This window comes from Podarcis bocagei (genome assembly GCF_964188305.1).
Source record: "Podarcis bocagei genome assembly, chromosome: W".
Lineage (NCBI taxonomy): Eukaryota > Metazoa > Chordata > Lepidosauria > Squamata > Lacertidae > Podarcis > Podarcis bocagei.
Genome location: NC_138131.1, coordinates 91440428 through 91454829, shown reverse-complemented (window position 1 = coordinate 91454829; position 14402 = coordinate 91440428). Strand labels below are relative to the sequence as shown.

The following is a 14402-nucleotide window of genomic DNA, read 5'->3' as shown; positions in this document are numbered from 1 at the left end:
GTGCCAGAGCCTTCTGTCAAGAGCTTGGGTGTAACCTTCGATGCCTCTCTTTCCATGGAGGCACAGGTTGCAGCCACAGCAAAGGTGGCATTTTTCCACCTCCGCCGTATTAAGGAATTGGTTCCTTACCTTTCTCGCCCTGATCTGGCCAGTGATCCATGCGATGGTCACCTCCAGGCTTGATTATTTTAACTCGCTCTATGCTTAGACTCACTCTGACACCCTATATGGGATTTGGTATATAAATTTTCCCGTGGCTTTTTTGCTGGCCCATGTAGCACCAGCATGGATAGCTGGCTTGGGTGAATAGCTGATGTTTCCTCCCTTTGTAGTCTTGATGAGGCTGCATTTTAAGCTGTATTTTAATTAACTGGGGTTTTTTTCTATTCTATTTTATTGTAATTTATATTTGGTGTTAGCCGCCCTGAGCCAGGCCCTGGCCAGTGAGAGCGGGGTAGAAATAAATAAATAAATAAATAATTCGGGGAAGAATTATTTGTTTTAAGTTTTTCATGTGTGCGAAAACTCAGTCCAAGTTTTTCTTGGGGAAAAAATGTTTCAGCACATCAGTTAAGCAACATGGATACATATGCTACCATGTTACTGTTTTAGTGAAATAAATTGCTTAAATTGTTATGAAGGAAATGTTTCTTTTCTCCTTCCAATCAAGTACAGCAGAAAAGTTGTTCAAATAAAAAGTGTTCACTTATTAAAACTCACCATCATTTCGTCACAATCGGGCTGTATATAGCAGAACCAAATCATTTTGATATAACTGTAGAAAAGACTCTGAAGTTAGGATTCCAAAAAGGAAACCTGCCTCCGATTGTCAATATTAAGAGGATGCCAGCAAGGCTGAACCTTCCGGTAAAAGGGGGATTTAAATCAAGTCTTATGGATTTGGGATTTAAATCAATTTGCTTTAAATAAAATCAACCCTCTAGGCAACAATGGGAGTTAGTTTGGGTATGGGTGCAACCACTAAACTGAGAATATAAGACGTAATGTGATTATACGCAAAACCAATAAAAAACATTTATATAAAAAAGAGAATATAAGCTCTATGCCTATTTGCTTACCTGTCAAATATACGCGCCTCCTTCAAGACGTTCCCCAGATTAATGTAAGCATCCAGGAAGTTGGGGTCCAGGGTCACCGCCTGAAAATATTTAAGATAATAGATTTTTGTTACTAATACAGTCATACCTCAGGTTGAAGTAGCTGCGGGTTAAGCATTTTCGGGTTGTGCTCCGTGGCGACCTAGAAGTAACAGAGCCCGTTACTTCCGGGTTCTGCAGCTTGCGCACGTGCAGACACTCAAAATGATGCCACACGCATCTACGGAAGCAGCAAATTGTGACCCGAGCATGTTCGCTTCAGGATGCGAACGGGGCCCCGGAACGGATCCCGTTCGCATCCAGAGGTACCACTGTATAACAGCATGGTTACTTTTAAATAAGTGGGTCAACTTTGACCTAGGCTGCCTCCTACCTACCTTCCTACCTTATCGATCTACCGACTTTATCTTATTATCTATCTACTTGCCTACCTATCTTATCTATCTATCTATCTATCTATCTATCTATCTATCTATCTATCTACCTACCCTATCTATCAAATCTATCTACCTACCTACCATCTAATCCAGGTGTGGCCCAACTTGGCCCTCCAACCCCCATCATCCCTACCTAACAGGACCAGTGGTCAGGGACAATGTGAGTTGTAGTCCCAAAACAGCTGGAGGGCCAGGTTTGGCCATGCCTGAATCTATCTACCTACTCAATCAATCAATCTAACTAATCTATCTATCCATCTACCAACCTTTCTTATATATGTATCTATCTAATCTACCTACCTAATCTATCTATCTAATCTAATCTAATCTAATCTAACTATCTATCATCTATCTAATCCAGTGTTTCCCAACCTTTTTTGGGCAAAGGCACACTTGTTTGATGAAAAAAATCTCGAGGCACACCACCATTACAGCCCCGTGACGTCAGCGCGCAGCGTCACTTGAGCTCCTTCTCCTGCTCGTTCAGGGCCGCAGTGGCGTAGCGTGGGTTGTCAGCACCCGGGACAATGCAAGTAATTTGCGCCCCCTAACCCGTGGATTTGCGCCCCCTAACACTAACCCCCAGATGTTGCGCCCGGTGTGGCCGGCCCCCCCTGCACCCCCCACGCTAGGCCACTGATCCATAGCTAAAAGCAGAAGTCGACAAATGTGTCCTGTTTTTTGCTCTTCAAAATGTGGCAACCCGAAGACCCCCAGGGACCGTCCAACCAGCCTAGGAAGTGTGCTCTGGTCGCGGGGGAGGAGACACGAGGCATTGCCATCCACACCTGGAATTGAGGAGGAGCTGGAAAGGTCCTTTGGTTTCACACCCAGGACCCATTTTTTCTCTCTTCTTTTGAGAAAGGGGTGGGAAACGGGATTTGGAGGGCGCATGTGTGCGTGTAGCTGAGCTCCAGTTGCTCTGGGCATTTCTGGACGGGGCCGGTAGCGTCTCTCCTAACCCCTCCCCACCCCGGTCTCCAGCCCCCCCCCCCCCGCCCAAAGGCTTCCCCCTACCTGGCCAAAGTTCCACCCGAAGCTGGAGATGCGGTTCGCGCTGCCCACGAAGAGGACGCCGAACTCGGAGAGGACGTATTCCTTGCGCTCAGCGCAGCGGCGCAGCTAGCCGCTCAGGGGCCCGGGGCGGCGCGCGCGTCCTGCAGCCAGGGGCGAGTGCCATGGGGGCGAGCCATGGCAGGGCGCGCTGCGTGGAGCCTCGCTGCAGCCTCCCCCTCAGCTGTAGGGAGGCTGAGGCGGTGGGCAGAGGCCAGAGCGGAGCTTGCGGGCAGTTTGCCCGCAGACGCATGGCTCAGGCACGCTGCAGGCACCGAGGTGTGGCGCCCAGTGCCCCCCGCCTCGCCTAGCTACCAGTGGCATAGGAAGGGGTCTGCGGTGGGTGCGGGGCTGAAAGGACAGACAAGGCTCCAGCAACCACCCCCACCGCCAAGTCCGCCGGTCCTGCAATCCCTTGCACGCTGACTTGGAAGTACAGTGGTACCTCGGGTTACATACGCTTCAGGTTACAGACTCCGCTAACCCAGAAATAGTACCTCGGGAGGGGCAGAGAGCTGCGAGTGCGCCCCCCGCAGATGTTGCGCCCAGTGCGGCCGGCCCCCCCTGCACCCCCCACGCTACGCCACTGCAGGGCCGGGTCGCCGCCGTGAGGGAAGGGCGCCGGGGCGCTGCTGCTGCTGCTGCTGCCGCCGCCGCTCCCGGCAGGCATGGGCCCAGCTGAGGCGGCGGCGGCTGTTGTGGTGGTGGCGGCGATAGCGGGCGGAGGAGGGAGCGGCGGCGGGGCCGAGGTAGCCGGCGGCGGCGGGGGAGGCGGCGGCGGTGGAGCAGGAGGGCGGCCGAGGCCGGTGAGGGAGTAGGGTTGCCCGGGGCTTGAGGAGCAGTCGCCGGGAGTTGCTGCTGCTGTTGCTGCTGCTGCCCGGACATGCCGGCCACCTCCTTGTCCGCTGTCTCGCGCTCCTCCCTTTTGCGCGCGCTGCCCCACCGCCGCCCCATTGGCCGGGTCCTGTCAGCTGATCCTGTGTTATTTCCTATGTGTGTGTGTGAGGGGAGAATGGAGAGAGAAACCTCGGCACCACCACCGCGGAGCCGCCCCCGGCTCGACGCGGATCCTCGCCGCCGCCGCCCCGCCTCTCGCCGCCCGACTCGCCCGCCTCCCTCCCACGGCACACCAGGCAATCTCTCGCGGCACACTAGTGTGCCGCGGAACACCGGTTGGGAAACACTGATCTAATCTATCTATGCAAGGAATATCAACTGTACGAGAAATGGTACCAACTAATGGTACTAACAGGACACCGGAGGCCCATTGCAGCTGAAAAAATGCCTCCAGTTTTAATATAAAAAAGAATGGGAAACGTTTACTGCATATTGACAAAAGCAGTGCACACAGGTTAATACATTAGCAGGATTAATTTTTTTAAAAAACCCCACCTGTAATGGTTAAATTTAAAGTAGAATCATAGAATCATACAGCTGGAATAGACCACAAGGGCCATCGAGTCCAACCCTCTGCCAAGCAGGAAACACCATCAGAGCACTCCTGACATATGGTTGTCAAGCCTCTGCTAACTGGGACTTTTCTCTTGCTTTTCTTTTGTGCAAATACCCCCTTCCCCCTGTACCTACCTACCTCTCGACCCTCCCAAGGCCTGCTACCTGAAAGCCATCGAGACCCAACCCAACTTTGCTGTGGCATGGAGTAACCTCGGCTGTGTGTTCAATGCGCAAGGGGAAATCTGGCTGGCGATTCATCACTTTGAGAAGGTAACTGTTACAGAGTTTCTGGGCTCTAGATGGGAAGGCCTGGAAAAATAATGATAATGATAACAATCCAATATAAGCCCCATTAATTGGGCTAGTAGCGTTCTCTCTTCTTCTGTTAAATAATGTTTTATTAATTTTTCATTAATCACAATCCATTAGAAGCCCCATTAATTGGGTTAGTAGCGTTCTCTCTTCTTCTTTTAAAGAATTTATTATTTTCATTCATAGCAATCTGATTTAAGCCCTATTAATTGGGCAAGTGGCATTCTCTTTGTAAATTATTTTTTCATTATTTTTTTCATTAATAACAATCCCATATGAGCCCCATTAATTGGGCTAGTGACATTCTCTTTTTAAATTATTTTTTATTAATTTTTTTATTAATAACAATCAAATATAAGCCACATTAATTGGGCTAGTAGCATTCTCTCTTCTTTTAAATATTTTTTTATCATTTCTTTCATGAATAACCTGATCTAAGCCCCATTAATTGGGCAAGTAGCATTCTCTTTTGAAATATTTTTTTACTAATTTTTTTCATTCATAACAATCCAATTTAAGCCCCATTGGGCTAGTTGCATTCTTGCTGCCGTCGTTGCAGACATAAGAAGTCTTATACCTAGTGAGAAGGCTTCTGGCTTTTTTGACAAATGTATTTTCAAACATTTTCTTTAAATTCATCATATATTATTTCCCAGAAAGCCTTGACCAATGTCACATAATAACAGATGCATATTAGTATATCGCTGCTTCGCAAGATGTTGCAGGGCTGAATGAAGTGGTTTGTAATAACACTGTCAAAATTGGATGCAATTTTTAAATATATACAGTGGTACCTCGTTTTACATAGACTTCAGGTTATACACTCCGCTAACCCAGAAATCGTGCTTCAGGTTAAGAACTTTGCTTCAGGATGAGAACAGAAATCGTGCTCTGGCGGCTCAATGGTAGCAGGAGGCCCCATTAGCTAAAGTTCAGGTTAAGAACAATTTCAGGTTAGCAAAGAAGGAAAACTACCCAAGACTTTCTTTTCAATGACGAAAAACTGTAATCTAATTGATGTTTGGAGACTTAGACATCCACTGGAGAAACAGTTTACATTTTATTCGGAACCAAATCAGTCAATGTCAAGAATAGATCAAATTTGGGTCTCGAATGAACTAACTCCAAGAATTCGGCAAATTGAAATTCAGCCAAGAGTAATTTCAGACCACAGTCCAATAAAATTGGAAATTAAAGGTTATGAAGAAAGATCATTTAGATGGAGAATTAACGATTACCTCTTGGGTGATCAAAAAATCATACAAGAGGCGCAAAAGAAGTTGATGGAATATTTTATGGACAATGCCAATAAGTCAGGTAAATGGCTCGCGTGGCAAATTAAGAAAAGAAAGGAACAAAACATAATCAACAAAATTATTGTGGATGGAGAAGAGATTGAGAACCCGAAAGGCATTAGAAAAGGATTCTTGGACTTTTATAATCATTTGTACAGCAACAGAGAAAAGAACAATTTGAAGAGAATAGAAAGATATTTAAAAGAAAAAAAGGTGCAAAAGATCCCGACAGAAAAGAAAGACAGACTGAATGCCCCAATTGAGAATGAGGAAATAATAGAGGTCATAAAAGAATTGAAAAAAGGAAAGGCTCCAGGACCAGATGGATTTACAGCCAGTTATTACAAAGAATTGAGGCACACCCTGACGGTACCACTGAAAGAAGTTATGAATAATATTTTGAAGGAAAAAGATATTCTGGAAACTTGGAAAGAAGCCTTCATCATACTTATTCCCAAGCAAGATTCTGATTTAACACACGATCTCATTGTTAAACACAGACTATAAGATTTTTGCTGGAATATTAGCAAAAAGATTAAAAAAGGTATTGAGAGAATTTATTCACGATGATCAAGCAGGGTTTCTTCCAGGCAGGCAGATGAAACATAATGTGAGAAATATAATAAATGTTTTGTAATATCTGTCTGCTAGGAATGAGAAACAAGCTATACTAATGTTTGTAGATGCGGAGAAGGCATTTGATAATACAGTGGTGCCTCGCAAGACGAAATTAATTCATTCCGCAAGTTTTTTCTTCTTGCGAGTTTTTCGTCTTGCGAAGCACCGTTTCCCATAGGAATGCATTGAAAATCAATTAATGCGTTCCTATGGAAACCGCTTTCAAGGCTGGCGGTGCGGAGAAGGGCTTTTCTCCCCACCGCAAGCCTTCAGGACAGATACGGGAACAGAGGGGAAGGGGCGCAGCGCTTCTCCTCTGTTCCCGGGGCTTGCGGTGGGAGGAGGGTTTTTCCTCCCCACCGCCAACATTCAGAACAGCATTCTGAATGTTGGCGGTGGGAAGGAAAACCCTCCTCCCACCGCAAGTCTTCAGGACAGCCACCCGAAGGCTGGCGCGGGGAGAAGGTCTCTCCGCCCCACCGCCAGCCTTCGGAGAGCCTTCCGAAGCCTGGCGGCGGGAGGAGGTCTCTCCGCCCCACCGCCAGGCTTCGGAGCAGCCTTCTGAAGGCTGGCGGTGGGGCGGAGAGACCTTCTCCCGCCGCCAGGCTTCGGAGCAGCCTTCTGAAGGCTGGCGGTGGGGCAGAGAGACCTCCTCCCGCCGCCAGGCTTCGGAGCATCCTTCCGAAGCCTGGCGGCGGGAGGAGGTTTCTCCACCCCACCGCCAGGCTTCAGAGCAGCCTTCCAAAGGCTGGCGGCGGGAGGAGGTCTCCACACCACCGCCAGCCTTCGGAGGAGGTCCGAGGACAGTGGGGAAGACGCGCTGCGCTTCCCCGCTGTCCCGGAGATTTCCCTATGGGCTTTCGTCTTGCGAAGGAAGCCCATAGGGAAATTCGTTTTGCGAAGCGCCTCCAAAACGGAAAACCCTTTCGTCTAGCGGGTTTTCCGTCTTGCGAGGCATTCGTCTTGCGAGGCACCACTGTATATCATGGGAATTTGTGTTAAAAAATTTAGAATTTATGGAAGTGGGGAACGATTTCTATAATGGAATAAGGGCGATTTATACAGAGCAAAGAGCTAAATTGATTGTGAATAATGTAATAACAGAAGAAGTGAAGATATGGAAGGGTATAAGACAGGGTTGTCCTCTCTCGCCACTGTTATTCATAATGGTTCTGGAAGTCCTCTTGAGTGCAATTAGACGAAATGAATTAATAAAAGGGGTGACAGTAGGTCAAAACGAATATAAAGTTAAAGCCTTTGCTGATGACCTGGTAATAACGATAGAAGATCCTTTAAAGAGTTTAAATGTGGAGATGGAATTTGGCAAGGTGGCCGGGTTTATATTAAATGTGGGAACCAGTTGACGGAAACCAGCCGTCATTTTGGGGTGCAAGGCAAAGAAAAAACACACACAAAGGCAAATGTCTCCATGGACGGAGGGCAAAAAAGCTCCTTCCTCTCTCTCCTCCGATTTTATTATCCTTTGTTCTCTCCAGCCACATGGCAGCATTCCAATGTCTCACGTTACCTCATCCGGTCAAGCTTTAACCCACCCACAAACCATATAGGGTTACAGTGCCCAGAGGGGAGAACCTAACTCCTTATAGGGTCAATACATTCTAATACATTGTAAGCTCAGAGTGCTGGTCACCGAGGTCAGCAAGGCACCAGGTGGCACTACAAGCCTTTTCCATGACTTCCTGGCTCCCACATGCCCTCTTTCTTTATTTATTTAATCAGAGTCATATATGTCAGTACCAATACGGTTATATCGAGCGCGATAGGCGACTCTTGTGAGACCGGAAGCGGGCCGCGGACTGGAGAACCATGCAGTACATACAGAAATTAAAGAAGGAATACATTGTATACAGCAACACAAAATAATGCAAATAACTACTATAATGATCACTAAAATCAATAAATGTCGAAGCCAACTTCCATCCGGAAGCCAAGAATATAACCATGCCCATGGATCAACGGAAGGAGGGGGGGCAAACGGATTGTGGGCTACCATGGTTTCCATATGGTCGATTGTCGCAGATATGCTGACATTATTATCAGGAATAAACATGCAACAGTGAGAATGAACAAGCGCACAAACTCCTCCTTTTGAAGCTAAAATCACATTCAAAGTATAACGATTCTGTAAAACCACTTCTCTCATTGCAGACACCTCCTGGTTGAGTTCCTTCAAAGCTTTTATGGTATCATTGAATAATCCTTCAGTCCAATTTGCTAGCCGATGGAGGTCCCTATAGTTCATTGCTGCACCCACCGAGGGCAGCAAGGCCCGAGAGACCTGGGTACCGATATATTGATTTATGGGTGAATTTACCTCCCGACGATTTCGTAGTCTAAGAGAAGATGGTAACTTATCAACCTTATACAACAACGGAACCACGAGACCCAATGTACATGTGCCTGTGAGGTTTCGAGGAATGGCTTTGTATGCTTTTTCGCCACAAAGCAACCATAACTCTCTTTGGAGTAAATAGCTGATATTACTACTCTGTTGGGACCAATTAAAGGCTTCAGTAAATAAGGAACTGATATGAAATTGCTCATCTGTGGCATTTGCTAAGCCAGGGATAGAAGAATTCAGACTCCAATTTGCATGGTAGGTTTCTTTCCTAGTTTTTAGCCATGCACTGGTATCGCTTCTAAAGCACTGAGATTGGTCACTGTATGTTCCTGTAAGAGAACAAGAGCTATTAAACATGAATTTCAATGTATATTGACAGTTTGGATATATGCCCCATGATTCTTTCCCCTCTTTAATTTGAAAACAAATGGGGGCAGGCTCATGGAGGGTCAATTGTACTGGAGGCCAAAAAGTTTGCTTAGGGGATATAATATCAGTAAATTGAAAAGATCCATTGACAGGCACGCCATGAAGCATTATGCCTGAATGACTGGCAAAGGGCGGCATGTGCATACATAACCAACATTTAGAAGCATGCAATAAACTGGTAAACTTAATCATATCTTGTACAAAAATATTATTCCTCCATATCTTATGATAATTTTCTCCCCTAAAAGTCTTATTCAACAATGCTGTTCTTATAGTTCGAGAGTGGCTGAGCCGTGGATACTGCCAGCCAGAGTAGGATTCAGGCGACAGCTGCTTGCCAGCCGATAAGGTGAAATATGGTGGCTGCAACTGGATTGTGTCGTCTGCTTCTCATCCTTGTATAATGATGCAGCAAAAGATGGCAAGGCAAATGGTTAGGAAGGCACTTCTGTAGTTGAAGGGACTCGCCATGGCCGCACGCATCGAGCTGGAACCCACAAAGGCTTGTCCTCGACGTCCACTGCCGCGTACCCTCGTCCCCACGTGATCAGCGGAACAGGTCCATGCCACGCGGGATCAGGCAAGCGTCGGTACACCACCAAGGGGCGGGGGAGTGCCTCCTCCTTCCTAAAATGCAATTCCGCGGGAGTATGGGTCCTATTATGTGGATATAAAAGATGGTTAAGTACAAAAAGAACTTGGTGAACAGCCGAAGGGATATCTGCCGTTGGTATGCTTCGGCCGCCAAGCTGTTTAAGCAATAGTGTTTTGAACGTCAGGTGTGCTCTTTCCACTATAGCTTGACCTGTGGAGTTAAAGGGTATGCCATGAGTTAATTTCACATTCCACAACATACAAAATTCCGAAAATGTTTTAGAAATATATGCTGGACCATTATCAGTTTTGATACGCGCAGGTTTACCCATGACTGAGAAACAGCGGATAGTGTGCTGAATGACATGCCGAGCTGTTTCCCCCCTCATGGGCGTAGCCCATATGAATCCAGAGTGGGTGTCCACCGTGAGGTGAACCTTGGAGAGTGGAGCCAACACAGGTGTGTGTGTGACATCCATCTGCCAACACGCCAATGCAGACGTGCCCCTAGGATTGACAGCATCAAAAGGAATGGCCAGCTGAGATTTAGAACAAGAAGCACATTGGGAAACTATATCCCTTGCTTGGGCCAAAGGAATAGAAAAATGCTTTGCCAATGCTTTCGCAGGAAGGTGAAAGGTGTTATGACCTAGTATAGGGTCAGAAAAGAGAGAAAAGGTAGAAATGTCCCTCAGAGCCACATCTGCTCTTGCATTGCCCTCTGCTAAATACCCTGGGTGTGATGTGTGGGAGCGAAGATGTGCAACATAATAAGATAACTCTCTGTGCTGAAGTAAGGCCTGCAGGCCAAGAAACAAGGAAAACAAGTCAGAATCCAAGGAAGGAGTTATATAAGATATTGGTAAACTAGCAAAAAGGCGATATACATACTGAGTATCCACAATAAGATTGAAAGGTTGAGTAGGAAAGGATTGAAAGGCAAGAATCACAGCTGCTAGCTCAGCTCACTGGGCAGAAGACTGTGGAGGGGTATATAAACATTTCCATTTTCCTCCCTCCTCCCATGTCACCACCCCCCTACTTCTTGTTCTATCCATGAAGAGGGTTAGTGCAGAGGGGAGAGGTGTGAGAGACAAGGGGGTAGCCAAACATAGGTGACCTGTGTCAGAAATGTCAAACGGTCATCCTTTGGAGGGTTAAAAATGATGACACCTATAAAATCAGCTAAAGCAATTTGCACGTGAACGTCCTTTGATAACAATGTCTGATGTGGATTCAATTACTGAATAAATGTTCTTCGGTGGGGTATGTGGTAGATGTAACCATTCTATAATGCAGATAGTCTTCTTCTTGTTCCGCCTGAGCATATAAAATTCCTGTTGGCAACGATGTAGCAAATACGGCCAGGTGCAGCTCGTGTGCAGCACCTCTAGGTGGCGCATGTGGAAAGGTTTCAATGCTTCACCCACAAAATGTTGACAAAGTGTAGGGGAGTTCCGCATGCCTTGAGGACAATCCACTGATAACGTTGCGAATCGTGATATACTGGCAATGTAAAAGCAAACTGTTCCTTGTCTGCTGGAGCCAGTGGGATGAAGATGGTTCAATGTGGCCGAAAGTCAATTGTTCAGAGATAAGCTGTTCAGAAACAGGATGGTGCCATTGCTGCGGATTTTTCTTTTGGTGGAGGCCACCGTTCTACCCACACTGAGGTATCGGTGATCCTGGTTCGCCACGCTGGAAACGTTGTATCGGTGGCTACAGGCTGGTTTTCATTGAGCGCTGCTGCTAGCAGATGAATCTTGTGGGTGGCTGTATCACCAGACTGACAAATGCGAAGCATGGCTGCTGTGTCTGTGGCAGGATTGTGTATTATCGGTCTTAACGCAACCTTACAATCCTCTTTGGCATATTCAAAGGCCAATTGTTTGATAATTATTTGTTTGGCTTCAGGATTTTCAATTTGTCTACTCACTGCTGTAATCAGCCTGTCCATAAAGGAAGAATATGATTCTCTTGCCTCTTGCCTGATTGAACCCCACCTTGATTGAATACTGGTGGGTTCTGGGATTTTTCTCATTGCTTGTTGAGCAGCAAGAGCAGTATCCCTCAATAAAATCTGCAGCAGTGTGGCTTGTACTGAAGCCTGAGCAAAGGGCCCACGGCCCATCATAGCATCCATCACATCTGCGAGGGTAATATTAGGATTATTCCCTCTTGCTTGTTGCAGTAAGGCAGGAGCATAACCATGACAGGCGATTTCCCATTCATGAGCAAATAATACACCAGCTGATGGAGGTAAAACTGTACGTGCCAAAAGCTTGATGTCATCTGGAACCAACAGCTGGGCTAATGTGGCTTCCAAAAGAGCCTGTGTGAATGGTGCTTGCAGTCCATTTGTCCTGACTGACAATTGGAGCTCTTTCAAGATTTTAAAGTCAAAAGGTTGGTGCTGGGCTTGAGTTCCTGCTGGAGCACCAGCAGGGGGCACAATAACAGGGAATGCCATGGTATCCTGAGATAAGGAACAGGCAAGGGCTGCACGTTGAAAGGGGGTAGCTGGTTCTGCTGCTGAAAGAGCAGGGTCATTTCCAGCCAGACCACGATATTTTTGCAGGATTGGGTCCTCTAGTGAGGAACTATAATCTGGAGGCTTGGGTTCTGGAGCTGCTGGCAGGGCAAGGATTGGAACAAACTCTAACACAGCAGACTGGATTAAAGAAGCTGGAGGTTGTGATGGCAATGCAGCCAGGGAGATATTTTTTGGTGATAAAGAGCCCATAGCGTAATGAACCTTGCACCATGCATTTAAAATCCGAGTACTGATGCTGGGGAGCTCATGAAAATGTTCACCAATCTTGTCCCAAAGTTTCAGTTCCCAAGTCCCATTTGCAATTACACCCAAGTCCCAGGGAGAATGTTCATCAATGGCCAGAATGAGCTGTATCAAATCACCCTCGGGAACTTCCAGTTTGTTGGAGGAGAGGAGAAATTTTAAGTCTTTTAAAAATTTCTGTTGGGGAGTAGTCAAAGAGCTGCCCATTTTTCAAAAATCAATATAATAGAAGGGATCGAACTCACCGGGATCTTTTTTAAAGATGTAGAGCGCTTTGCAATCCTTGCCGGACGTAGTGAGTCGATGATAACCACTGCTTGGATCAAAAATCCTCTCAGTTTCTTTTAAAATCCTCTTAGTCTGCCTCAGACTGTTTGCTTCCAGTTGCTTCTTTTTTCCCTTTTAAAAACCTCAGCCGTATCCTTTTATTCTGCCTCAGAGAGGGCACCACTTGTGGGAACCAGTTGACGGAAACCAGCCGTCATTTTGGGGTGCAAGGCAAAGAAAAAACACACACAAAGGCAAATGTCTCCATGGACGGAGGGCAAAAAAGCTCCTTCCTCTCTCTCCTCCGATTTTATTATCCTTTGTTCTCTCCAGCCGCATGGCTGCATTCCAATGTCTCACGTTACCTCATCCGGTCAAGCTTTAACCCACCCACAAACCATATAGGGTTACAGTGCCCAGAGGGGGGAACCTAACTCCTTATAGGGTCAATACATTCTAATACATTGTAAGCTCAGAGTGCTGGTCACCGAGGTCAGCAAGGCACCAGGTGGCACTACAAGCCTTTTCCATGACTTCCTGGCTCCCACAATTAAATAAGAAAAAAACCAAAGTAATGATTAAGAATATGGACCAAAGTGCAATAGAAGTAATGCAACGAGAATCAGGGATTGAAGTGGCGAAGAAGGTAAAATATCTGGGAATATGGTTAACTCCAAGAAATATTGATTTATTTCAAAACAACTATATACCGGTGTGGAACAGAATCAAAAAAGTTTTGTAAGTTTGGGGAAGGATGAAACTTTCTTTTTGGGGTAGAATCTCAACGATCAAAATGAGTGTGCTTCCAAAGATGTTATTTTTGTTCCAAATGATTCCTATAATTAGGGGGACAACGACTTTCAAAGAGTGGCAAATTCAAGATATATCTGGCAGGGCAAAAAGCCAAGAATACAATGTAAGTTATTGACAGATGCAAAGGAAAGAGGAGGCTTTGCGCTGCCAGATTTGAAATTATATTATGAAGCGTCTTGTCTCTGCTGGTTAAGGGAATGGATAAAATTAAAAAACAATAAACTGTTAGAGTTAGAAGGATTTGATAATAGATTTGGGTGGCACGTGTATTTGTGGTTGGAGAAGAAGAAAAGTCACAAGGGTTTTGAGAATCACATTTTCAGGAGCTCCATAATAGAAATATGGGATAGGTGTAAAAATATATTAGAACCCAAAGTTCCACACTGGTTGTCTCCATTAGAGGTTATGAGTGTAAAGAAAATCAATATGAGAGGGAATTGGATCACTTACGGAGAGCTAATAATTAAAGAAGGGGGGAAATGGAAAATGAAGCCATATGAACAAGTAAAAGAACATGTGTTTGATTGGTTGCATTATTTTCAGGTAAATGAAATGTTTAAAAAGGATTTAAAAGAGTGGATATACGGAAAAAGAATCGAAATTTCAAATAGAGATGATAAACAATGATTATAAGATATTGTCAAAAATGTATAAAATGTTGTTGGATTGGCAAACGATGGACGAGGAGGTAAAGTCGGTTATGATACATTGGGCCAGAGACTTTGGTTATAATATACAATTGGCTGACTGGGAAAAATATTATGAAAATGGAAAAAGGAAAATATTATGAAAATGGTATATAGATGGTACATAACACCGGTTAAGTTAGCAAAAATGTTCAAAACATGTAAT

The 14402-nt window shown here is 45.6% G+C and overlaps 1 protein-coding gene across 1 annotated transcript in view; it reads left to right on the top strand.

The window, feature by feature from the left end:
* Positions 1–4195: 4195 nt before the first annotated feature.
* Positions 4196–14402, top strand: part of LOC308578168 (uncharacterized protein) — a gene marked incomplete at both ends in the record, with an annotated part of 204881 nt that continues 194674 nt past the window's right edge. Inside the window, one exon of the mRNA XM_081178426.1 lies at positions 4196–4333. Within this exon, the coding sequence (XP_081034552.1) occupies positions 4196–4333 (138 nt within the window). The remainder of the gene's footprint in view (positions 4334–14402) is intronic.